Raw genomic sequence first — 25,280 nt, forward strand, 5'->3', positions numbered from 1 at the left:
ATGCTTTTAGACATTCGCAGCAGTTTTTAAATATGGTAATATTTAACAGTTAAGTTGTAGAGATAATGAAGACGCTAAAACTTTAGGCACAATTAAAGGGAACCAGATAGTTGCTTGTCGTTTTTCGTTTTTCACATTGCACCCAGTCATTTATTACGGAGCCCCGCAGGGGACATGGGAGAAAAAAAATTAAGACGGACTTTTGCGAGATCTCGCAAAACTATCTCGGGATCTCGCAAAAGTTTTGCGAGATCTCGCAAAAGTCCGTCTTAATTTTTTTTTTCTCCCATGTCCCCTGCGGGGCTCCGTAATTATCAATATAAAGTTATCAAGCAATTTGAGACTGGGCAGTCTTAAACTTCAATAAATAAATAAATGTTAGAAGTAAAGAATTGACCACATAGTGCTGGGTGTATCTATACTGCTGTTAGGAGGAGTTAAAGTGCACTGGAATGATGTGGAATGGTGTTCTGACACCTAAAGTAAATGAGTATTTAAGTAGTAGTTTAACTAGTAGTAGTTTTCCATCTGCACCATTTATACATTAATGGTGCAGATGGAAGAGCTGCTCTCGTGGTACTGCAGCATCTAGCTCGTGCTACTAAAGAGCAGTGAACATAAATGGAGTACAGTGGCAGGTACTTTCAAATGCGTCTTTTCAAACAGCTCAACAAATCACAAATCACCCAACGAAAACTTTGTTTCTGTGCTGTTTGTCATACAATGTATCTCATTAGCTAAGTTTAAACTGGCTAGAAAAAAGTGTGACGGTCTAGCAGATATAGAGATGTAAGAAAAAACACATGAGAAGAAGATAAGCGATTATTTTTCAAAGGTAAGAAATGCTCAGCTCATGACATTTGATAAACTGAATTTTAAAGCTTGCATGTGTAATGTCCTAATTCACTATTACTTGATGTGTTGCTGAAGTGATGATCTTTTCATGTTGGGAAACATCTTGCATGAAAAACTCTGCAGTTTAGTGCAGGGTTGATCACAGTAATGCACTTTGTTGGACTGGTGCAGAGTATGGTGTGGCGTTCATGGTCAATTAGGTTAAATAAAGGGTCGCAGACGTCAATTTAAATTTATGGTGATGTTGTTGATTAGATTTACTGACCAAATTCTACATTTTATACTAGCTTCGTTCTGTGAGGGGTCGGAAATCAGCCATGATGGCCCATGAAACATCTGCTTGTAGCTTGTTAAACTCAGCTAGCTAAAGCCACAGCGAGCAGGAGAAGCGGCAGGACAGATCAGCTGATCACAACCTGCAAACAAAGTAAAATCTACTGAAGCTCACAATACAAATCATTGGCTGAGTTATTTCTAACTGATTCTTTTTCCCACGCTCCACTGCTGCACCTGATCTTAGGGTCCCCCCACCTGCCAAAGCCCACTTTAACCCCTGCCTGTAAGGTATGATTTGTAAATTGTATTTGCAGTGTGCTCCAGGAATCCAAATCAGCCCATCCTGTCCATTAATTTAAAATGAAAAAAAAACAACATTAACCAAAAAACTATTTGCAATTACAACCTCATGAGCGCACCAGGGGCCATTGAAAATTTAAATCAAACAATAAAAGCTTAATTTCATTTGTGCGTTCAGATCATAGGACTGCGAATACAACAGTTGTGTGAGGCTGATTCATGTAATACCCCCCCTCTCTCTGGTTCCAGAATCCCGCTGACACAGCAGCTGTGAGAAATCCGTTGTGGTTGTGTGTGTGTATGTGTGGGTGTGGGATCTGTGTGTGAGTGGGAGGGTGAGTGTGGGTGTGTGCACCTCTGCCTGCGTGTGTGCATTTGTGTGTGTGTCACTGTGTGCGTGATTGTGTGCTTGTGCAGGTGGTAAGAGGGAGGGACAGAAATGCCTGTGAGCTGAATAACAAATCTAGCATACGGCACACCTGAGGAGCTGTCACTGTCATAATCAGCCGTTTATAATGCATGGCAGAAGGGGGACAGGAGTCGAGAGGAGGAAACGAGGACACAGTTGGTATCAAAGCTCTGTCAGTATTATATCCTTTTCTTTTATCCTCTCTATTGCTGCATGCAGAATTGAAAAGGTGAGGCAAGACTCTTTTTTTCAAATTCATTTTCACTCTGTTCAAATGTTCTATGAGTGATGCTGTGGATTTTTTGCTCAGCCACATTTGTCACATGTGAAAATCTGGACAGCTCTACTTCCTCCTTGCCTTCATCCTTTCTTCACACCCCACCTGGCCCAGCAGGTTTATGTCCGGACACCTCCTCCAGAGAGAACTCAAGGTGACACATAGTTCCTCAGGCACAGATGAGAGGCTGTGTCCCTCGGCTTCCTGACAACCGCCAGTTGGCCCCCTCGTTTCTTCCTCTTCACAACCGCACCAGAGTCTCTGCCCAGTGTGTACACGCCACCCCCCCCCTCCACCCCCCCTCTTGAGCCCTGTGTTGTTTCAGTGCTAGCTAATCTATGGTTCAGCTGTGAGGGCCACAGGAGCGGCAGGTTGACTCAATTCCAGCTCACTGACACAATCATTCACTGCTTGCACTGGGAGTGCTGGGGTTGTGTCCGGGTAGCCGGAACGCTGCCTGTTTGACAGCCTGCCTGATATTTTTCTGCAGGGTCAGCAGAGACTTGGCCAAGCTAGCATCGTGATGGAGTAAATCAATGAAACCCAATTAGATACCAAGAAAGATGAGGGGGGTATTGAGGAGAAAAAGCACAAAGAGAGACAAAACAGGATCCTTAAGACTTTTTTTGGATGAAAACATCCTAAAGCACAGAATATCATATTTTTAAAAAACGGAACTGCAGATAGCTTCAGTGAAGATCCATGAGATTTCAAAAGCATTGTGTGAGACGTGCTTTGTCTGTTTAAGGAGTGTGGATTCTGTGAGTCACACTGATGAATCATTCTTTGGTTTAACCAAATATAGTAAAGCTATGACTAAGGAAACACCAGAAACACTGACCCTAAAAACTCTTCACTTCAAAGTCTTTGCTGTGTCCTACTGACCCTTCCTCAGCATCCCAGCGGGTGAAAGGAACAGTCATGAGTCTGTGTGGAGGGCGAGAGTAAAGGCAATATGTCTCATGATCACCTCCTGAGTGAGCCAAATGAGGCACCCTTCGCACTGAGCAACCTGCCACTAACATCTGCTGCTTTGGCTACAAGTGCCTTTCTATGCTATATAATTTGTGTGCTGCTTAATGGTTTGAAGCATTGTCTATGATACAAGGAAAGAACTGAATACAAAAACTACCATTAGTTTAACAAAAAAAATGCATTTTCTTATTGACATCAGTGGATCGTTTTTTATTTGTTTTTGTTTCTTTGGATGGCAGAGAGTTGCACATATTGAAGGCAAACACAAGTCTATCACTGGATGAAATCCAGGCAGAATCACAGAATGAACAACAATGCATTACAACCTTCTCTATATTGCTCATTTTTAGGTGCTTTATTTTTCAGCAATTATCTGTTCCAGATGAAAAGTGCAGCAATATTTTCAAAGTTAATGAAAGAAAAACATCACTTTTGATAACCTGCTGACTGCTAATGAGCTGTAAAGATAGCATTTTGCACCAGACAATAATCCTGTTCATACTAATGGGGAAAAAATAAATACTAATATCCACGGGCAAGCGTGTTGGAGTAGGTACTATGACAATTACTGTGAACGAGGATCATATTTTAATCTCATTAGAGCACACTATAATGTATCAAATCAACAATGTTGTCTTCAGTAAAATTCATAATGATCTTAATTTGGTTGTCCCTAAGACGATTGGTTTTATATTAAAAATAAGCATCTTAATTTTCTATGTTTAATCTATAATGATACACTATGATGATGTTTTATATTCACAAACTTTCTTTTTATAATTTGTTCCCCTTGTAATTGTAATGAACACACTGTACCGCTTTAAGCAATCTGACAAACTCCAAGAACAAGCCAGACCTTTGCCACCTTTTTAAGCCTGCAGTAATTATTAACACATTTTTGTTACCAGGCTTCTCCTTCATTTGCATTAAAGCAATCTAATAAATGTGAAAACTAAACTCTCCCAGCTGAAAACATGAAGATAACCAAAAAAAAACCCCAAAATCAAGCATTTATTGGGATAACCTCTAATCTCATTACCTCTGTGATTACAGGAAAAAAAACTGTCTTATTCCCCAACTGCCTCCAAAATTAAGCTCCTAATAAGAAAGCCCAGTGTGAGGTAGAGGGAGATGCAAGGGGTAGATCAGCAGCAGCACCAGCCTTCGTGTAAATCCACTGATGCCCCTGTGCTTAGACAGGCTGTTGGTCCACTCCTAAATCATATGGGCTGGGCTGTCACGGCCAAAGACCTTGTCTTCTTGCAGATCAATAGTGATAAGGGAAAATACATTTTTGAGCTGGAAATACTGAAGACAAAAGAGACAACAGATTTCAGAAAGCTCAGGAGGAATGTTAAAAGAATAAAAAGAAATGTTATGTGTCAATTTGGAAATTGATAGTCTCCCTGCATTAGCTTATCATTTAGGCAATGCAGTGTGGCCATGCAGTCGAGTGCTGTGAGTGTCTGTATATGTATGTGTGTTTTTTTGCAGAAGCCTTACTTTGATCTGTCATATAAGATAACATGGTGATATGACAGCATTATTTATTAAAGCAAACTTTCAAGTTTTGCTCCAAAAGCTCAAGTGACAGAATCACAGACGTGTAAAGGAAACTTGTTAAGCTGCTTTTCTCATTACCATTAGGATGTGCATGGCAGATATTTTATGCCATGTTTGTGGGTTGGGTCTGTGGATAGACTAAGATGTCTCAGCGCCTAATGACAGAACACTCCCATTAGCTTGTACTGTAGGTGACTGTGGGTTCTGTGCTAATGAGCAAATGTAGCACGCTAACACTCTAAGCTGAACTCTGAACAATAAATAATTGGGATAAGTGTCTTTTTGCACATGCGTGTGCCATTACAAATCAATAGCCACACTTTTATTGCATCACTAATTAAAGATGTTTTCTTCTCTCCTTGGGTTGCTCGGGAGTTCAACACAATTTCCCTCAATCAGGCAATCAATCACTATTAGATCTGTGTGGCACACCAGCATGCAGCAGACAGATGTGGCCTCCAGCAAAAAACTGCAATCCATAAATTGGGGCAGACACACACTTGTAAAAGCCCCGTGACTCCGTAGACATTGCCAGAGCTGCTTGCAAAGCAGCATTTTGCCTTTATTTGTCGACAAAGGGGGTGGCACCAAGCTGCTTTACTGACATGTCTTTTCACAAGAAATTACAGAGAGAAAATGCTCAGCAGAAATTTTCGTGCATGTCTCCCTTGCTGTTTGTCACTTTGCAAATAATAAAATATAATCAGATCCTTTCAAGGTTACAAAACTTCAGCCAAGTAACCGTGCAATATTTTCGTCAACATGCCACGCACTATGTGGAGGATGCGAAGCGGAAACCTTGCTAAAAATCATTGTAAAAAGCAGGAAAAAAACAGGCATATATCTGTGTACATGCTATACAGAGTTGCAGCTACACCACGTCTCTTTTTGGCTCTATTGTTCAAATGGAATAAAAGACTCAATGAGCTGATTTGGAATGAGAGGAGAATAATCAGAGCAATACGACGGTCCTTAGAGATCCTTTATTGAATGCATAACAATGAAGCTTGATTGAAATTGATAATGGCGTTGAGGTGCTCCTTTCCGCTCACTAATTTGTTCCAAAGCAACCTTTGACATGCATAGGACAATGACAGTGACAATGTAATTAGCCAATTGTTGAAGGAGGTCAAAATATGTGTGTTTTTACCCAAAGGGAATATATTTCAATGCTAAATACTACCATTTGCAAGATACAAAGCTGGGCCCACAAGTGTCATTGAATATTGTGATATACAGTAAATTTGGCTTTCGCAAGTAAATGCCTAAGCTCCGCATTACACTATGTGCGAGCAGAGGGTGAACTGTGTCATATTCCTGTATCAACACAAAGTCAGCATGAAGAAGTGCCGCGGATGTGAAAGTGCTGCTGACCTCGTCCATTTTTCTTCCAGTGCGGTCAAGGCCACCGTGCTGCAATACACCACACAACATCCAATTGTGCAGACTAAAAGGTGTGGAATCGAGGGCTCCTCCGGGCCACCGGCCCCCAGACACCTGTGCTTATGAGAGTCAACAGCAGTGTCAGCATCACCACCAACATGCATCATATAGCTGCCTCACACACGCTTGCAAAACAAAGTTATCTGTCTGCACACAGAGTCGCTCAGGCCAGAGAATATATTATCCACAGACTGCAAAGTGACCTTGATGGCAAAAATGTTCTCCTCTACATTTTGAAGCCAAAACATGTGTTGCACGAAGACTTCTTCAAATCAAATCAAATCACTTTTTATTGTCACATCACATGTGCAGGCACACTGGCACAGCACATGCGAGTGAAATTCTTGTGTGCGAGCCCCACAAGCAACAGAGATGTGCAAACACAACAACACAAACGAGCAAAATACAAGAATGGCCAACCTGAAACTAATAAATATATGTACAATATATAATAGTGTATGCATTTCTGGATGTGTATACTAAATCTTTTCCTGTGTGTGTGTGTGTGTGTGTGTGTGTGTGTGTGTGTGTATACACATTTTTACAAATTAAATAGTAAAAAAAATAAAATAATAATAATAATAATAATAAAATATATAAAATATACAGAGTTGAATATGTGCAAAACAAGTGGCATTTATATACAGTGTGGAGTGCATAATGTTGAAGTTCCAGTAGTGAAGCTGAGGTGTCTTGGGGGTCTCAGATTGGTATTATGCATCATGCAATGTGATATTGTTTGATTGAATGCACCAAGTCCAAATTGGATTCCCACTAACGCCTCCTCTCGTCCCTGCCTAGACAAGTACTGATGAAAGATAACCGCCTCTGCATTAATCAAAGAGATGGAGCATTTTGATCCCACTCTCAATTAGATTACATAAATGTAACAATTTGTACAAAATGTGATATCAATTATCAGCAGGTCATTCGGTTTGATCTCTTGCCCTATTCTGTCACAGCAAAGAAAGGAAGGGCACGTGAAATGTGGCTGCCTTTGGTAAATAACTGGCTTTCCTTAATCGACGAAAGAAAGGGAAACGTGACCACAACAGTTTATCTGTGACAGGTGTGTGTTATATTCATTTTTGATGTGCATTCTTCTTCTTCTTCTTCTTCTTCTTCTGTTTACATTAATGAACGGTTTAATTATTACTTTTAATCATCAGGCGTGTTAATTGATAACAGAAGAGTCAGAGGTGACTTAAGTCCCATTTCTGCAAGAAGGAAGCACTTAAAAAACTGAAGAAGCTTCTCGGATGAGAGGTGAAACAACTTAAAGAAGTCCAGACGCTTTTCTTTGCAAGCTTTGACTACAATGACCTGGATGACTGAGAACCTTCACAGACACACTTAAAAAAACAAAACTACACATCGTTTGCTTCTCGTATGTGTGTATGTGTGTTGCGTGTAAGAGGAATTTAATGGTGCTTGCTGTTGATTTAGGATTACAACAGACTCTCAGGAGTGGATGGTTTGATTTGTAGGAGTGGAGGCAGCATCACACGCCTACTTGTCTGTACCTGAAACCGCCAATAACTTGGAAAACAATAGATTGCCCAGGAGGGGGTGAACCGAAAGTCAGCCTTTGTTTATTATTTGCAGATGGAATAAGTATTTTTTTCCCTCTCCCCCATCTACAGAAATAAAATATCTCAGATGCGATCTCTTTCGTGGAGCTATCTCATGATAGTTAATTAGGTGTCAGCAGCACAACCCAGGTGACTTAACCTTCATCAGGCTGTATCACATGAGGAGGCAATTTAAGAGAATTATTCATTGTGTCTTTGAGTGGAACATGAAAAAAATATCTTTGCTTGCAAATTCTAAGCTGAGGAAAGATGAATAGACTGCAGAATTCCAAATTCCAGAACGAGTGAGCCATTTATGAAACAATGAGCTTGTTAGCCTGTGATGGGGTGCTCAGTGTATATGTGTATATGCATGTGCACATGTGTTTGTGTGTGTGTTAGAGAGAGAGAGAGAGATAACCAAAGCAGATTCACACCCTAATCACCGATAAATACCATACCATACCATACCACCTTTATTTATAAAGCACTTTAACATAAAACCAGAGTTCACAAAGTGCTGTACATGCTAAAAGCATAAGTAAAGAAAATTAAAATGAGATAAGATCAAATAAATAACTAAAAAACTAAAATAAATTGAAACATGTCAAAACAAATTGAGTCAACCCCTCTAATCAATGCCAAAGGCTTCAGCGAATAAATATGTTTTAAGACGACTTTTAAATTCAGAGAGAGAAGAGGCCTGCCTAACATGCAAGGGTAGATCATTCCACAACAGCAAAAGCATGATCACCTTTAGATTTATACTTAGTTTTTGGTACCTTAAGGAGCTGCTGATTGGCGGACCTAAGGGAACGGGGAGGTGTATATGGTTGTATACACACACACACTGGACTTTCTGGACATTGTTTTTGCACAACACTGGTCACTATATTCTTCATTTCCAGTTAATACTTGTACAGCTGCTGTTATTGTGTATATATTTATTTATATTTAGATTTCTTCATACATTCTTATATAGTTCTATATATTGTGTATTGTGTATTTTGTTGTACAGTTATTTTATTTTCAACTTTAATTTATATATTTTATCTTATTCTTCCCAGTTAAATTTACCCTTCATTCTAATTTGTGTTGTACAGTTATTTCATTTTTAACCTTAATTTATATTTTATTCCTTCCTAGTTAAATTTACCCTTTTTAATTTTTCATATTTATTTCCTATCTTATTCATAGCCTTTCCTTTTTTTGTTTTCTTTAGGTCACGAGCAGTTGTCCAAGCATTTCACTACATATCGTACTGTGTATGACTGTGTACGTGACAAATAAAATTTGAATTTGAATTTGATTTGTAGTAGCTCCGAGAGGTAGGAGGGGGCCAGGCCATTAAGATAAATGATAATCCTTAGGATGTAACATGCAGCAAACAATATTTATCCCAGGGCTGGTGTGATCTGAATGTCACACCTAATGATCGGTAAAATCTGGGCTGTTTTTCATGCCAGCTGACAGACAGCTAACTGGTTTACTGATGCCCATGACATTCAAAAAGCATTTTCTTTCTCAGAGGAGTCTGGAGCCAATGACCAAAGAGTTTGGCTGGGAAACTATAAGGAAATACCAAAATGCTCCACTAAATGTGTGGCAATCATCGCTAAATAACTGTGTGAGTCTTTGGTTTGATACACTACTAAAACTTTTTAATACCTATGTATATGAAAACCATATACTGCGTTTGGAATCAGGACACTAATGTCCAATTAGCAGTTTTGTAATCGTGTATCTTTTCAGGCTGGAAATGTAAACCTATAGTTGTTTCTTCTACGTTTGAAAGCATACTTTCATTTGATGCATACTTTACCTATAAGACAGACAACAAGAACAACAACAGCAATAAAAATGCCATGTCAATAGTCATTAGACGAGATAGCTAAAGAGAACCCGCTCCTTTCCAATAGTGAAATTGGCTGTGTCACCGGCAGGGAGAGACAGTGAGATGGGCGGTTTATAGACTAGTGGCCGGGGCTTTTTTTTTTTTTTTTCGTTTTCGTGTCGGACTGGATGGGAGGGCGCAGCAGCCTCAGTACCAGGCAGTGCTCTTCCCTCCGTCAGCTACGGACTGGATAGATAGAGACAGAGGAGGAGGCTGCTACATGCTGCCGCCGCTCCTGACGCTGCTCCTGCCTTTGTCGTAGAAGGATCTCTCTTTTTTTCTCCATCGAGGGCTGTACTTGAGTCAGCGGGATATTCTTTTTTTTTTTTTAAATTTTTAAATTTCTTTTTTTCTCTCCCTTTCTTTTCACGGATTCGGAGGGAATTAAGCATTCACGGGCGTCCAAATGTGTTCCTTACACGAGGGCAGCGGTCTGCTTCTGCTGCTGGTCTTGGCAGGACTGCAGGTAATGTAACGTGTAAAGCGGCTTCCAGCAGGAGTTACACCGGACAGTTTCGCCGCTTGTTTTCTTTCGTAGCGACGCTGTTAATGTTGAGTTTGGGGAAGCCGGGCACGGTGCTTAGACCCTCCAGCGGCCACTTTACATTGTGTGCAGTTTGATAAAAACAGTACACAAAAATCCGCTGTAAAGTGGCTTTGACTTAAATGGCTTCTTTCTTTCTTTTCTTCTTTTTCAAGAGATGCTGCGTGCGCATTTTAGCCAAAAAAACAAAGAAAATAATCATTTGGATGATTTGCAATCATTTTGCAGGCTAATGTGTTCTCAGTTGGGCGATACAGGCCCACGTTAACCTAGTTATGACTTGGTTATATTTAGTTTGGTTTAATATTTATGTAGATTGCTGCAGCGTGTCTCTGTCCCCCCGGGCGAGTTAATTGCATCTGTGGTAGAAAAGAAAAGTCTTTAAGATGAACAATGAAAAGTAGCCGACTACATGTTATTGTGGTAATTTCACCTCAGTGATGGGATAATGATTGTTGTCCAGCCTTAAGGTTGGAACCCCTCTGTGTAATGGGGTGACTTGTGGAAATGTATTTATTTTCATTAGTCAGACACTTTGAGCAACAGGGGAAAAAGCAATCAGGCAGTTAAATGAAAGCTTTTTGGGATCTGAAAAAACTGCAACTGTGATTTATGTTAACATTTGTATCTAGAAATATACATCCCTTATTCTAACGTGCCAGACTTCCAGCTCTGCTCCTCCTCCTGCTCCCCCAACCCCTCCTCTCTGCCAGCATTTTCCATTTAAATTCCTCTGATTAAGAATGGCAAGTGGCACGGATACTCACAATGCTCTTTTTCAGCGGGGCTCCTCTCGTCTTACATTCTTTTGAGAGTGCACGCAAAGAAACAGGGCCAGGCCTCCCTTCCTAAGAGCTGTTAGTTGGCTACATTTGGGCATGCCTGGAGACCAGAGCATTTTTTCTTAATAAGTATACCCTGCGTGTGTTCTTCACAGTCGCTGTTTTCTTTGTTTGGCGCAAAACTCACTCTTTATGGAAACACAAGTTTCATAAGCTTTGTTTTCTTTCTTTACAACAGCCACATTACTCTCTAAATATCCTGTCCCCCCAACTACAGCTTTCTTCTTGAAATTGGGGGGGGGATATAAAAAGGAACATATTGATCAGTCACAACCTCGCAGAGTCTTTAGAAAACGCTGTGGTTTGAGGGTGTTTATTCAGACATTCACACGTAAATGTTTATTCCCTCAACAGTGGATTGTTAGCATTTACTTTTTATTCCCTTGTTCCTGTACTTCAAAGTGAAGAGTGTTTGTCTAGAGTAGTGTGTTGATCAGAGGGGCTGGCCAAGAGTGTTGGCTATTACCCTGTGCCTGGGCCCCTACACAGAGACAAATGGAGCTTGTTCTTGCCTAGCCATGCTTTTTGGCTAATGCTTAACCCTTTTGGCCTCATTATCCTAATTGCGGTCCCTGCTATAAAAACAACAGATGCTTTTGTACAGCTGTAGGGACTTCAGAACGTGACCAAGGGGTTTCGGAGGCAACAGGAGTGCATTTCTGAAGGTTGATTTATGACATTGTTGCCCCTTTCCCACCCCCACCCCACTATTACAGATTGCAGCAGAGGGCAGGGGTGCCCCACCATGCAGGCCAGGCTTCTCTGAAGATGTATACAAGGTTGTGGTGCCAGATATCACCGAGAAAGGACAGCCCCTTTTTAACGGTAAGTAGTGAAACATTCCTTGCCCTGTTATGTCTCTCCTTGAGGGTGCGAGTGTGTGCATGCATGCATATCAGTTGAGCGTGCTCACCTACCTCCATGTGGTACAATTCAGGGAGGATCAGAACAAGCCTGACAGATTTAAACAATTAGCTTTAGTGCTGTTCTGTGGTATTGCAAGTCATGTAGTTTGCCTTGTAAACCAGCTTAAATTTGCCTCAGCTTTTTATGGCTCTTTTCTGCTTTGCTTGCATGGTGGTTTTTTTTCTCATCTCAGAGCAAGTTGAAAACCAGGCACATTGTTAGCTGACTGCTGGGCAAACACTGTGGCTACATTAGTATTATTATTATTTTTAGTTTACCTTTTTAGCAACTAATATCTGGTGGATCAAAACTTGTTGAATCCAGTGAAGATGTGACTCCTGTTGCAAAGCGTTGAAACCCAATTACTCACACATTCGAACACTTACACAACGTTAATCAAGCAAATAGTTTAGTTATTAAACATTCCCTGCCTTCCAATGAAGGGATGAATCATTTTCATTATCTTATGCCATTGCATTGCAATGTGTTGTCATAATTTATCATCACTTCTGTACAGATTTCAATCAAACTCGTTAAACATTTTGCCTGTTAGGTCAAACACTCAAAAGTTCCTGCTACAATGGTAGTGTTCTCAACTACAGGGTGACACTGCTAAGCCCACTCAATAGCAGTAATAACAGCAATTTAAATATCCTGGGGAATGTTTGTTACAGCAGTAGTCCTTCTTTGCTGAACACAGAAGTGGGTTTTATGTTTTTTCCAGCATATAAACTGGTGCAAACAAGAAAGTAGCAGTTCATTACGTTGCAGCAGGCATGACCAATACTGCTTCTTTGGAGTTTAATATTGGTGAAATGAGGATGCAGCTACTGTGAAATGGTACGCAGGTCTGGAGACGGTAATAAAAGTGGAATATATCACCGTTGTGCCATCAGAAGGGTTAGAGCCTTGAGGTCATTTGGACTAGTAAACATTCTCGATTTCACAGCGCGTGCCTAAAACTCGCACGCTGCCGTTGGTGTGAGTCTGTGGGGTGGAGGTGGCGGGGTAGCAGTGCCGAGGGAAGAAAGAAAGGAGCGAGGGAAGAGAGTGCTCCGATGGGTGGGTGCAGCTTTCACTGGGCTTTACCTTGTGCACAAGTTCCTGTTTGATCCAGCAGGTGATGGATTTCCCTCCGTCGGCTCGTGGATGAGCCGTGACTGGGGGTAATCAGGTTCTCTTTTGTTTGCCCCCACACTACCCCCCTTACCTCCTCTTTTCTCTGCCCTCCCCTCCCCCAGACACATTGCTGCTCTGTGGAGATTTCCTTGACAGAGTGGGGCACTCCTGTGTCATTGTAATGCAGCAGAGCTCAGCAGCGTGGGATGATGTTAATGAAACTGCATTCTCTAATGAAAATCTCCTGTGGCATGTTTTGAAAGACAAAGCCCCCACAGTGTGAAGAGTATTCCCAAAGTTTTACAACGTTGCTTTCACCATGCTGGTGTAGAATATTGCTTTTCACTAGCAAGCTTTTATTTTTTTAACTAATGCTTTTTTAGCCACGCTGAGCAGGCTGACGCTTTATGTTTCCTCGCATTTCATTAACGTCGTCAATTGTGAGCCTGGAGGTTTTAAATAACGAATCGGAAAGACACTGGCTGAATTGTGGAGTAGCTGATTAACCAATGAAGGTTCATTTCAGTATGCAAAGTTTTCTCTTTAAGTTGTTGGTGAAGGGTCACCAGATGTCTGATGGTTTGATTAGTTTATTTGAAAGAGGATCTTCTGGAGTGGCCCATGTAATACTATCAGTGCATTGCGTCTGGTGTCAGTAACATGAGTCCTTTGATCATATGATTTTGCATTTGACCCCAGATGCATTAGACACCTCGGAGGTGAGTCGTCTGACATCTTTGTCCCATCTAATTGCAGCGTCGTCTTTGCCATTGAATGACAATACACATCCCGAGGCCTGTAAGACCTGGAAATGGTGGCGGTTCACATGGAAACTGCTGACATTGTATGCGCTAATTTAAAGACATCCTGTGGATTTAATGATAGGAACTGTGGCCAGCCAGTTAACAATGTGTATTTAGTAGTAAGCGTTAATCAGGTTTGTGTAAAGCAGACTTTAACTGTTTGCTAACCACGTGAAAGCCCATTGATTTTCATTAGATTGGTAATAATTAATTGCATCAAAGTAACATGGCGGAGCAACACACAGAAAAGTCAGGGAGTACAACTATTCTTTTATGAGGATTCCTCTACAATGAGCCATTCAAGGGAGGCTGTGCTCATTGTTTGTAGATGCCAAACCACATCAGGCATGGGCAGTTGGGCGCTATGTCTCCACGGGGCTGGATATGACCTTGCTTTTAGGCTGGAATATTTGCTTTGGCCTGATACTACCGAAGAGAAATGACCAAACATAGTTGTTTATTATCAGACCATCACACATGTGAAGGCAGTGCTTCCCCCTTATCTAGTTTAGTTGTTTGACAAAGTGACTTTACTAAATTGCATTTAATTTCAGGTAGGCTGCGGCTGCGGGTGGTTTGCTCCTGGGTTTCTAATGGAATCCTTGCGGCTTTGGAGAGCTGACACACATTGTGCCGTTTTTTTCTAGATGAAGCCTTTAAAGCAGGGTTGCAAAGCGAGTTTGTTGAAGCATTATTCAGCAGAGGTTTCCCTCCCTAAAAACTGGGTTAATGAAAAGCCCAAAAGCTTAATTGAGTTTAATACACTCTCTTATGCTGCTGTTCTGCTATCCCCACCCCCTCCCAACCTTCTATGCTGCTTTCATTTTTCTTTCCTCCACCCCTGAGCCCCGAGTTTCACTTATTTTCTTGACAATTATGGGAGCTCTGGTGATGAAAAAGAAGTATGTTTATAGTCAGCTTTGGCCTTGGTTCAAGTGCTTTAAATGTGCTGGTGTCAAGAGGGCCCAGTTGGCTGGCTGGCTCCACGCATGACTTGGAGGATGGATTTACAGTTGACCGGTTTAATAAAGGGATTGAAAAAAGCAGCATCAATATCAGCGAGTAGAATACATCAGGAAAATGTTTCCAGGCTAAATATATCTTAGAATTTGTAGTAAATGTATTATTTTGACTAAATGCACCTCTTTGCTATGTTTGCAAACCTTTTAGACAAACCGATTTTACTCTTTTGGCAGAAGAACAAATCTGTTTGGAAATTCTAAAATTCTGAACCAGATAAACCCAGTATGTTGTTTTTCTGTCTCTCTGCTCTGTGTTAACTTTCTAATACAGCCGGGGCCACTCATATGTGTTCAAGGGGCCCCAGTGTTTGGTGAGACATGACCCTGCTCGACCTGCTCTGTAAACTGGACCTAGTGCTCAGCAACACACTCAACCTTTCTGCCTAGCCTCAAATTGGGAATGAGGTTGTCGGGGGTTTCCTGATGAAGTATAGATAAATGGAATACCAGCCAAAAAGGTCCTGACCCATCACCGGGGGAGGCCGCAAATGCATAGCACTTCTACCTTATGTTATTCTGACCCGCAGAGATGATCATTCATCACTTAGAGACACAAACGCAAATTTAAAACCTAGGGTTTTTGAGACGTATGCAGGTTTCTAAGCATTTGCCCTCCAACAGCATGATGGACAGTAGGTAACTATTATGGTTTTTGTTGAGTGGACCGAGAGTTGTATGGATCTGCCTTAGGAAAAATCTATAGAGCTCTTTTGTTTGTTGAAATATTTACTGATAACTCCGAAAAACAGGAGAAGCAGGATATTTACTGAGCTGTTGAGATCTCTGTTTTTGGGATGTGTGAGATGGATCTATTTTTTGAAACTCTGTGGCAGCACTTGGCATTTTAATCTCAAAAAATGACTTTATTGATATTCAAATTCATTTTCGAGACGGGATCCATAGGCACAGAGTAACTACCATGCAGTATGGGAAAATTAGGAGCACTACGAGGAGACGCTCGTCCTTTATGTTATATTTTCTTTGTATTTCATGTATATTCTTTGTCGCTGCGGAACAACGGGACCATGGCCATCTTTCTCTTTTTACCTCCCTTCATTTTTTTAAGCTAAGGCAGCACTTTCACTATAACTTTGTTCAAAAGAGCAGTCCGCTGCCCCTGCCTCCCTCTTTTTTTTTTCTCAAAGTGAATCAATGAATTCAGGGTCTTTGTTTGCTGAGATCAATATGTTGTAATGAAGGCTGCGCTCCAATTCCCAGCTAAAGAATCACTGTCGGGTTCGGGTTGAATTTGTTTTATTCTTTATTGTTATCAGCCTGCATACATTTGCTTTCATCTGACTTCACTCTACCTTTTCTTTCCTGGGAGCAGCGTGGCCTAGATAACCACCACATATTGTGACGACAGATTGAATCTTGGCAGCAAATGGTTTTGGAGAGTAACCTCTTGTAAGTTGCCGGCAATATAACAAGGAAACAGAGTGACTGGAGTGCCATTGGTAATAACATCGCAGTCATTTGTCAGAACATTATAGCTCCATTGCAATCCTAAGGCTATACTGTAACAGTGAAATACTAGTAATGTTAGCGTATGAAAGCAAATACACCTATTTGTAGCTAAATTGTGTGCGCTTCCTGAGCCTGCTGTGCGGCATGATTTTATAGGATGCATTTTATTGGTGTCTGAACTTAGCTGAAGTTTTCTCCGAATCAAAGCTAGTATCAAATTAATGCTCCATATTTGGAGGCAAATGGGCAGACACTGGCTTGAAGCTTCTTATCGCCTCAGTTCATGTCCCTCTTATCAGTTACAGGCCCTGCCCTCTACAATGGGCACCTAACAGCATACCACTGACACTTGGAAGTAGTTAAGTTGCCCTTCTGTCATGCCTGTGTGTGTGCGTAGGAAGTTCGACCTTGGCATATAATTAGCTTGTTCTGCCCAGAGAGGTCTCGGTGGAGGTGGAGGTGACGAAGTATAATGGTGACTGAAGCTTCTATAACCAGCTAGGTTTAAAGGCTCTGTTAACATAAGATTTGACAGAAAATCGGCTGTCAGGCCGTGCTATATAATTTTGACTGTGACTGGTGTGTCGTAAATGGTCCTTTGCCTCTCGCATAGTGTACACGTGGAACTCCATTTGCCAAATCACAATTTTAATGTCTGTTTTCAAAGCGCAGTGATTGAAGATGGATTTGAGAAGCAGGGATTTCACAATAGAATTCCTTCACGTGATCATATGAAGGTTAAGGGAGTTTATGAGTTTTTATCTTGCCACGTTTGCAGTTACTAGTGACATGAAAAAGATCTGGAACATTCCTAGTTATTGTGATTATGAATGCCTGGCGCAGTGGTTCTGATATGTTTTATTTAATGTGAAGAACACCCAGAACGTGCAATAGATGACCCCGCCGTGTAATGAGGCCATGTATAAATAGCTGTATTGACCTGACTTTCTGCATATATGTCTCTATATAACTGGGCTAGTATTATTTTTCACAAGTGAAATGCTAGAACCAGTGTGGAAAAAAAAAAAGAAAATGCCAGCTTGCACCTAGAAGACAATACATCATCACTTTGGATTGAATTGTTTTCTTTTCTAGGGTCTGATTTGTGGATTTCAGCGTCATTTTTCTTCTGTGGGAGAGCCTTTTTTTGGCTGGTAGAGCAAACAACTCCACGTCTCTTTCACAGATTCTGTCTCTACAGAGAAAGCGCTCTTTGTAGTGTTTCTCCAGCTGTTTATTGTGCAATAACCCTGTTCGATTTTGCCCACAGTTTCTGTCTGTGCTGTGCTTGTTTTTCTCATTATGTTAAGCTACATGAGTGCACGGAGTCCTCACGTTTACGCTGGCAGGCATGTGAAAGGAAGCCCCTCCCACTCCCCCCGCTGCTTCTCACTCTTGTTAAATCTTTTGTTCGTAAGGCGTTACATTTAACTCCAGCCTTTTTTGCTTTCCACCAGAAAAGTAGGCATTCACTTACTGCTCAGGTGTAAAAGTCGTCGGCATTACCTGTCTTGCATAGCTACGAACGACAGACAGCGGGCAGACAATGCAGTCTTTGAGCGCAGGGTCAAACCAGGAAGCTAATACTCGAATGAATATATTAATGAGATAGTTTGTGCAAAATAAAGACTGAACAAGCCTTGTCTTTAGCCTTTTTTATGTATGCAAGTGACACACATATCTCACATATTTCAAGCCTCAAAATCAAGAGACTACAAGAATTGGCTTTGTATTATTCCTCTGACAAAAGCAAACAAGTGAAATTTGAAGCATGGATAGATTAATTGACCCACATACTGTCGCCGTGTTCACAAAGGCCCAGTATCCTGCTTAGGAAGAGGCCAGTTCAACTATTGTGTTCTGCTGCAAGCTGAAATTTCAATGCACCAGCATTTTTCTGGACACTAGCCTCTTATGACTTGCTAGGTTGTATCTTGTGACATTCTCCATGTTTGATCCAGTCCTCTATCACCTCCACCACTCGCCTTTTTTCCCTTCCCCCTCTGCGTCATGATGAGTGCTTTAAGATGGAGGAACTCCCCTGGCTCTATATAATGATTGATGTGCCTTAATTGGGTAATGCAAGGACAGTACTGTAGCATTTAGTCCTTTTACTTTGTTTCTTTCTTTCTTTCTTGGTTGCAGTGACCTTGGTTGAATACATATATATTATATATACATATATATATGCAAACTAGGTCCTAAAGCTTTCAGTGTAATATTGATTTGGACTGGCGATTGTAAATATTTCTTTACATTCTCTCCCCACAAACTGTTGGCTCATCATATGTAGCCCACAGTATTACTCGTCTCAAGTGATCTACTGTTACCAGGCCTTGCTGACACCAGTGTCTGCCAACCCCAGGGATATTATGATTGACCTACAGCAATTTCTTGCCTCCATTTGAGCATGCACTATAGCAGTAAGCAACATATCACTTTGCGGTCTGTGTTGTCTAAGTTTATATTAGCTGTGTCGATATTTACTAAGACATTAAAGATCTCGGAGAATGTCACCGTTTTCCCCCCCAGTTGCACTGCCTCCTCAGCAGAACAGGGTCTGCAAGGGTAATGTTTTTTGTTTTTTTTTCTAATTGGTTATGCAAACTGCAGGTCTGATAGTTCAAAGCATGTTTAACCAAGATATATGGTGCTTAGGTACGTAAGAACAAAGAACAGGCATGTTTGAATCTGATTTCGATTGGTATCGCTCTTGTTATGAATGTACCTTTTCTGACATTTGTGTGTTTCCTTGCTTTTGTCCTTCCTATTCTTTATGAATTGAACAGCATTTGCTAGAAACCGTAAGCTAGCTATACAGTCAAGTAGCTACATTAGCAAAGCTTTGCTAGAAGTGGCTGTAAGATTTCTGAGATATAAATGTTACCGCAAAACTTACTTATACTTTCATATGAGATCTTAGCTAGCAGTGGTGTGGTTTGCACAGAAGAAAACTTGAACAAGGGAAGCTATATAACTCCTTGTTACAATGCAATGCCATACTCTTTGGATGCTGCGTGATTTGAGCTGGTTTCCTCCCACAACAGGACACTGACCCAAAGCAGAGCTTCAAACTTTGCAAAAACTAAAGTTTTAACAAAAGAAGCAGTCAGTTGTACATTGCCTGTAACAATGGCAGATCTCAAATGAATATTAATGAGATATGTTTTTGCAAATGTGCAAAATAACGAACAGAGCAAGCCCTGTCTTTAGCCTTTTTATGTATGCAAGTCACACACACAGGTCACACATATTTTAACCCAGATTTGAACCCCATTTTAAGCAGAGTGCACGAACTGGCATTATGTATATTTTTTTCACAACACAAGTGAGATTTGAGGCAGAGGTATGTTAAATCAGCTTTTAAGAATCTATCCATGTTTAACAAGATTCAGATGAAATGTGTCTAAACAGGCAGAATTTGCAAGTCCTGCAAGCCTTTGACTTCTGCATTATTCTTCAAGATATTCAAATATTAAAAGCAAAAATATATTTTAGGTGAAACTTAAAACTTCTATTCAGCTACCCTAAAAACAACAACAGCATTGTGATGTCAATTATAGGGCATATTACACATGTCTGCCTATTCTCACCTGTCAAAGCAGCTCAGGTATTGCCACTATTTTAATGGCCACTTTCTTCCAAGTACTGGGCCATGCTTAGTGTCCCGAGTTCTTCCGTACTTGTTCATTTTCTTTATGGCTTTATATCATTTTATCCTGGGCAGATAGAATCTGCCTGTGTCAGAGAGCTGGCAGCAGCTGCCCATTAGATCTGCATGAGCACTAATATTAAAATCAATATTTACATTCCTAACTTTGAAATCTTATTCTGCATGTCAGTGTTTTTTTTTCTTTGTTTAAATTAGCAGGAAACCTGTTGGCACACTTGTCTAGATTCCAAGATGGTTGTGGTGGGCAAAAACACATAGCTGGAAGAAGAAAATCATAGCTGTACTAGTGGAAGGTGAGATCAGATAATTTGCCCAATGCCATGAAGCAGTCAAGGCCATGAAACTACTATGAAATCCCAGCTGTTTCCATAGTTTAGTCTCTTGACGCCTGAAGCAGAAAAAGTAGTCTTAACAAAAACCTTCGGGTCAGACGTTAGACTGGTGCTGTGCTTTACAGCGTGCAGGTGCTGCTGTTTTCTGGTCACTCATACTGATCTTTTTTAGCCAAGGGAAATGCATGGCAAGTACAGTGTATCTGTTATCCCATACAGGGTGTTGTGTGATTCAAGGTTAAAAAACAACAACAAAAAACTCAATAAGGCCTTAAAGAAGTTTCAGAAATCACTCTGTATGCTGTGAATGTGGATTCGAAAAAGTCAGAATTGGTCGAGAGAATTGCACGTCTCTGCTCTTTATCTTTTCCCCTTTGTGTATATTTCTAAAGATCAGAAAGTAGTGAGTTGAACTATTGCTCAATAAAATTGAACTTTGACGAACTGAACATTCATTGAAAACACAATAGAAGCCCCTCAATAGCTTTTTAGATAGAGTACCAGAAGTCGTTACACTTTGTATGGCCTGGATTTGAAGATGCTGAACAACATCCCACCTACCTTCCATCTGATTTCTCACAAATAGAATATGCTCGGTCTTACTGTATATAGGTCCTGTGTCAGTTCTTCGCTGTCACACTAAGTGATCTAAATGTTGTGACCTTTGAAGAAGATAAGCTTCCTTTGGCTGACTTGAAGAGTTTGGAATAACGCCTTGAACCATTAATTCGCGGCACTGCTAACCATACGAGGGCTATGAGCCAAGGTTATTGACCTTTCACGCCTGTCACTAGTGATAGAGGGACCCACACCCAGAAGGGAAAATAAAATGTGCTTATTAAGGAGCCGAACTTTGTATCGAACCGAGGGGGCAGCTTTATTCTCCAGATTTTTTTTTTATTAGTTTTTTTGCTTTCATTTAAATTATTACTGTATTTTTTTTAAACAGCGTTTGACCAATTGTTTTCAAATAAATTAGACAGCGAGAGCACATACAGCTAGAATTACACAAAATCACAGTGCTTCTATGAATATGTCTGGGGAGAGATCGGGGTATGTAATGTGCAGACTCCATGGAGGATTAAAACTTGGAGCACAAAACACATTACAGCAGCCAATCTTAAACTGAGGTCATTATTATCTGATGGATTCAGAGCCACTTGCGAGCCTTTCTGCAAAGATAATTTGAAGGACCTTGGAGTTTTATTTCAATCACAAATCTTTCTTCTTTGGTTTTTTGTTTTTTGTCTTCACTTGCTTATGCTTTATTGCGGCTGAAAGACAATGGGGTAATCTAACAGGCAGAAAAACCATTTGAATAAAATGAAGCATGTAAAGAATGTTTGTGTGGACTGTGGCGAACCAGAGCTGTGAATAGAGAAGATTGAGTACATGTTATTTCAGCCCTGTCCTCCCTCTGAGCTCCCAGCCTGTAAAATCTTGGGGGAGGGATGCATTTATATTGGATCAACATGCTATGATGTTATTTTGTTTTACAGCCCCGCTGGTTTTGTGTTCATAATCATACCTGTTATCTTACTGGATTCAACTAAAACCAGTTTTATAGTGTAGAGAAGCTCTGTGATGCATTGTTTGTATATAGGTCTGCAATTACATCCCAGGGGAAAAGGAAATAGATAAAAACAAGAGACTTGTCCCATAAATGTATTTTAGTTATTAGACAACTTTCTCAGTGCGGTTTAAAATAAGGGCAATTTTAATATCGTGCATTTGTTTCGTTCACATATGTACCTCAGATATTGCGTGCGTGCTTCACTATAGTCCAATTTAGAGAATCAGTAAAATTATGCTACTTGCACCATCCTCCAAGGAGGGCTGATATTTTTTCAAGTGTTTGTTTGTTTGTAGGAAAATAGATATAGGTTGAGGTAAAAGGACTAATGCATGAGAATTGCGTGCTTGAGCGTGCTGTTGGTGAGTGCAGTGCCTACTTATGCGTTACGCTGGTGGGGCTTGTTTTTGTGCTTAAATGGACTGTTTATCAAAATGTACAGTATAAAACTGGAAAAAAATATTATCTTGGCCTGTGGGTAGCAGGGGTGGGTATGAGTGGGAGTGTGTATTTTGGACCTGAAAAGCTCCATATCGCAAGAGCTTATACGTCGAGCTGGTGCTGCAGACAAGTGGGTGGCAGCTGATGGAAAAACATGCACTTAGGGTATGATCACACTGTAGCTAAGCATGGCTGTCACCTAAATCTCAGGTTCACACACAGTTCAGTTACAAAAGAGGAGGAGCACAAAATGCTGGAAATGAAAAAGTAAAGCCCAAAAAAATATATCTGGCTGAATTTCAGCGTGTATTTATTTGAAATTTACAATGTGTGTTGAAAACACAGTGGCGAGAGAGTTTTGCAACATCACTCATAACCTTTTTACTTTCTCCTCATTTCTCTTGGAGGTGTGAGTTGCCTGTGCCCTTTCAGTCGCAGATACAGATATAGAGACGGGAATAAGCTGTAACATCCTAACATTTTCAATCCAGGCGGCATCTTTGCACAGGGGCCGCCTCAGAATGTGGGACATTTTGCAGTCTGTGACCGATTGCAGCACTTCTTTAAAGCATTTCTTCTTTAGAGCATTTCTTTAAAAAAAAAAAAAAGCCATGAAATTTGTCAGAAAGAAGAGTAAGTATTGTGTAAAAGTCTTGAGCCACCCCTCATGTCTGATTATATTTTACTTCTGATGTTTTAAAGTGGTTCTGAATAAGCATTTCTCAAGGTTTTCTGAAAGTCTTTTACATTTGGGTTTATTCAACTTTGGCTGCTGTTTCACTCATTTTCAGTCCAATTCTTTTACCTAACCTTTTTCAGATGACTGTTTTTTTTTAATTGTCCAGCTACTTAATACTGGATCGTTCATGGAAAAACAAAAGCCAGCAGCCTGTCACAGTATCTGAAATTCATGTCCTTAAGAAATAGGAAAAATACAGCAAAGACCTGACACAGGACCTGAAAGATGCATTTGACCATTTAGTTACCCCCCACTTGCTCTTCACAAATGGTCTGAGTGAAAGAGTGGCTTATGAGAAGCTATTTCTAAGTAAGGGAAAGAGGAATAAAAAGGCTAAAGTATGCCAAATGGCACAAAAGCTGGGCTGAAAATTAGTGGCAACAGGTCTTATGAAAGTTTTTGGTTTAAATTGCCGTCACTATGTACGAAGCAGGTCAGGAGAGAGGTACAACAGCGGGAGGTACAATCTTCTGTAAAACACGGCGTTGGAGATCTTGTCAAAACTGACGAATTATGAATGCAGAAAAGTACATCGAGATTTTGATCCGCCATTCAGTACCACCTGGAAAGTGTCTGATTGGCTTCACTTTTCCACATGACAATAATCCCAAATGCACTTCCAATGCAGTAAAGGCATAGCTGGATAGAAAAACCCACAATGGACCTCAGCGTTATTGAAGCAGTGTGGGGTCATCTTAACAAAGAACAGAACAAAAGGCAGCCAACATCCAGAGAAGAGCTCTTTGAATGTCATTCAGGAAGTTCGGAAAACTAATCCCAAAGACTACTTAAGGAAAAAACAAAAGAGGTGCTTAAGATCAAGCTTGTGTTGAAGTAAAAAGGTGACCATACCAAACACTGACTTTCAAGCTTTGTAGATTTGTACACGCGCTGTTTTTGTTTTGTTTTTAAATTGCAGCACCTATCTGACTTCAGACTTTTGCCCTGTATTGTAAATAATGTCGCTTTAATAAAATGAAAGCGATGTTTATTTGAACTATGCAGCCCTGGCGCTTTTGGCCGTTTGTAACCTTTTAACTTATCATGTTCTGCTCTCATGGAGTTTGCCATTTCTAATCTCGGTTGGTGGTTGATAGGGCTGTCAGTCAGGAACACACAGTCCGAACACTAGCTGGCCACCTTAGTCCATTTGTCATTATTAGTGTTTGAGTCAAGTTTTTACCGGAAATGAGAAATTAGCATTCACTTACATCACTCCTTTGTGGAGCAATGATGGTGAGGTGATTTTGCAAAAACACTGTTCCACTGATTATCCTTTCAAAGAGTAAACAAAGAACTTTTTTTAAACAACAGACAGCTGTTGATGATTTACCAAGAGCATAGAACATCAGGTTGACATGGCATATTAAGTCAGTACTTAGTGTTTGTTTAAAGCTGCTGTCTCCTCCCCCGCCCTTCTCCTCACAGGACACACACACACACACACACACACAGCTTGTCTTTTAAAGGAGATCTTATTGGATAAATAGCGGAAAAACAACTGCGGTGAACCCATTTGAATGTTTCCCCTCTGTCCTACCAAGAATGTGTTGTCTTGGAGAGCTGAGGTCAGACACACAAACAAGGCTTTGTTCTGCATTTACCAGGCTTATTCTGTGCAGAGTGACTGTAGTGGGCAACACTGGCACATATTGTTCATTATGCATCCGCTGAATGATTGGGTAGTTAATTGGAGGAGAATATTTATTTATGAGTGTCAGTGCTGTGTATTAGTTTTATTTAATTTTGACTGTCAACACAGTCGCAAACATCTTCGGAATTACAATATATTGAAGTTTTGCACTCTGAGGCTTTTCCATAGACACAAAAAAAAAAAGCATTCAATTAAATGCACTTATGTTTTTCAGAATTTAGACTATGCATATAGTGCATGCAAGCATGCAGCTGCTATTAGGATATGAGAATTTAGACGTTTTATTTAGAGTGATGCCGTTTCTAAAGGAGAGCTGCATAAATGAATTGCCTGATGATGTCAGCAAATCACGGTGTTATAAAGAAGATTCGTACAAATTTCAGCAACACTTAGTCTCACAGCAACAGTGTGGCTGGTGTTGCTTTTTTTACAGACAGTGAGACTAACAACCAAAGCATCTTTGTAGGTATTTAAAAACCTCTGAGCAGCATTCTATGAATACCGGTCACAGAAAGCGTCTAGCCTTTGCGCCGCCTAAACCCTGGGTTTCATTTATATGTCCTGCTGCAGTGTGCTTGGAAAATGCAATTGATTTGTGTTGA

At 40.5% G+C, this 25,280-nt stretch overlaps 1 protein-coding gene across 1 annotated transcript in view; it reads left to right on the forward strand.

The window, feature by feature from the left end:
• Positions 1-9,662: 9,662 nt before the first annotated feature.
• The window catches only part of cdh2 (cadherin 2, type 1, N-cadherin (neuronal)), a 61,945-nt gene continuing 46,327 nt past the window's right edge, over positions 9,663-25,280 (forward strand). Inside the window, exons 1-2 of the mRNA XM_026150927.2 lie at positions 9,663-10,029; positions 11,666-11,774. Of these exons, the coding sequence (XP_026006712.2) occupies positions 9,970-10,029; positions 11,666-11,774 (169 nt within the window). The 5' untranslated portion in view covers positions 9,663-9,969. The remainder of the gene's footprint in view (positions 10,030-11,665; positions 11,775-25,280) is intronic.

This window comes from Astatotilapia calliptera, chromosome 18 (genome assembly GCF_964374335.1).
Source record: "Astatotilapia calliptera chromosome 18, fAstCal68.1, whole genome shotgun sequence".
Taxonomy (NCBI): Eukaryota; Metazoa; Chordata; class Actinopteri; order Cichliformes; family Cichlidae; genus Astatotilapia; species Astatotilapia calliptera.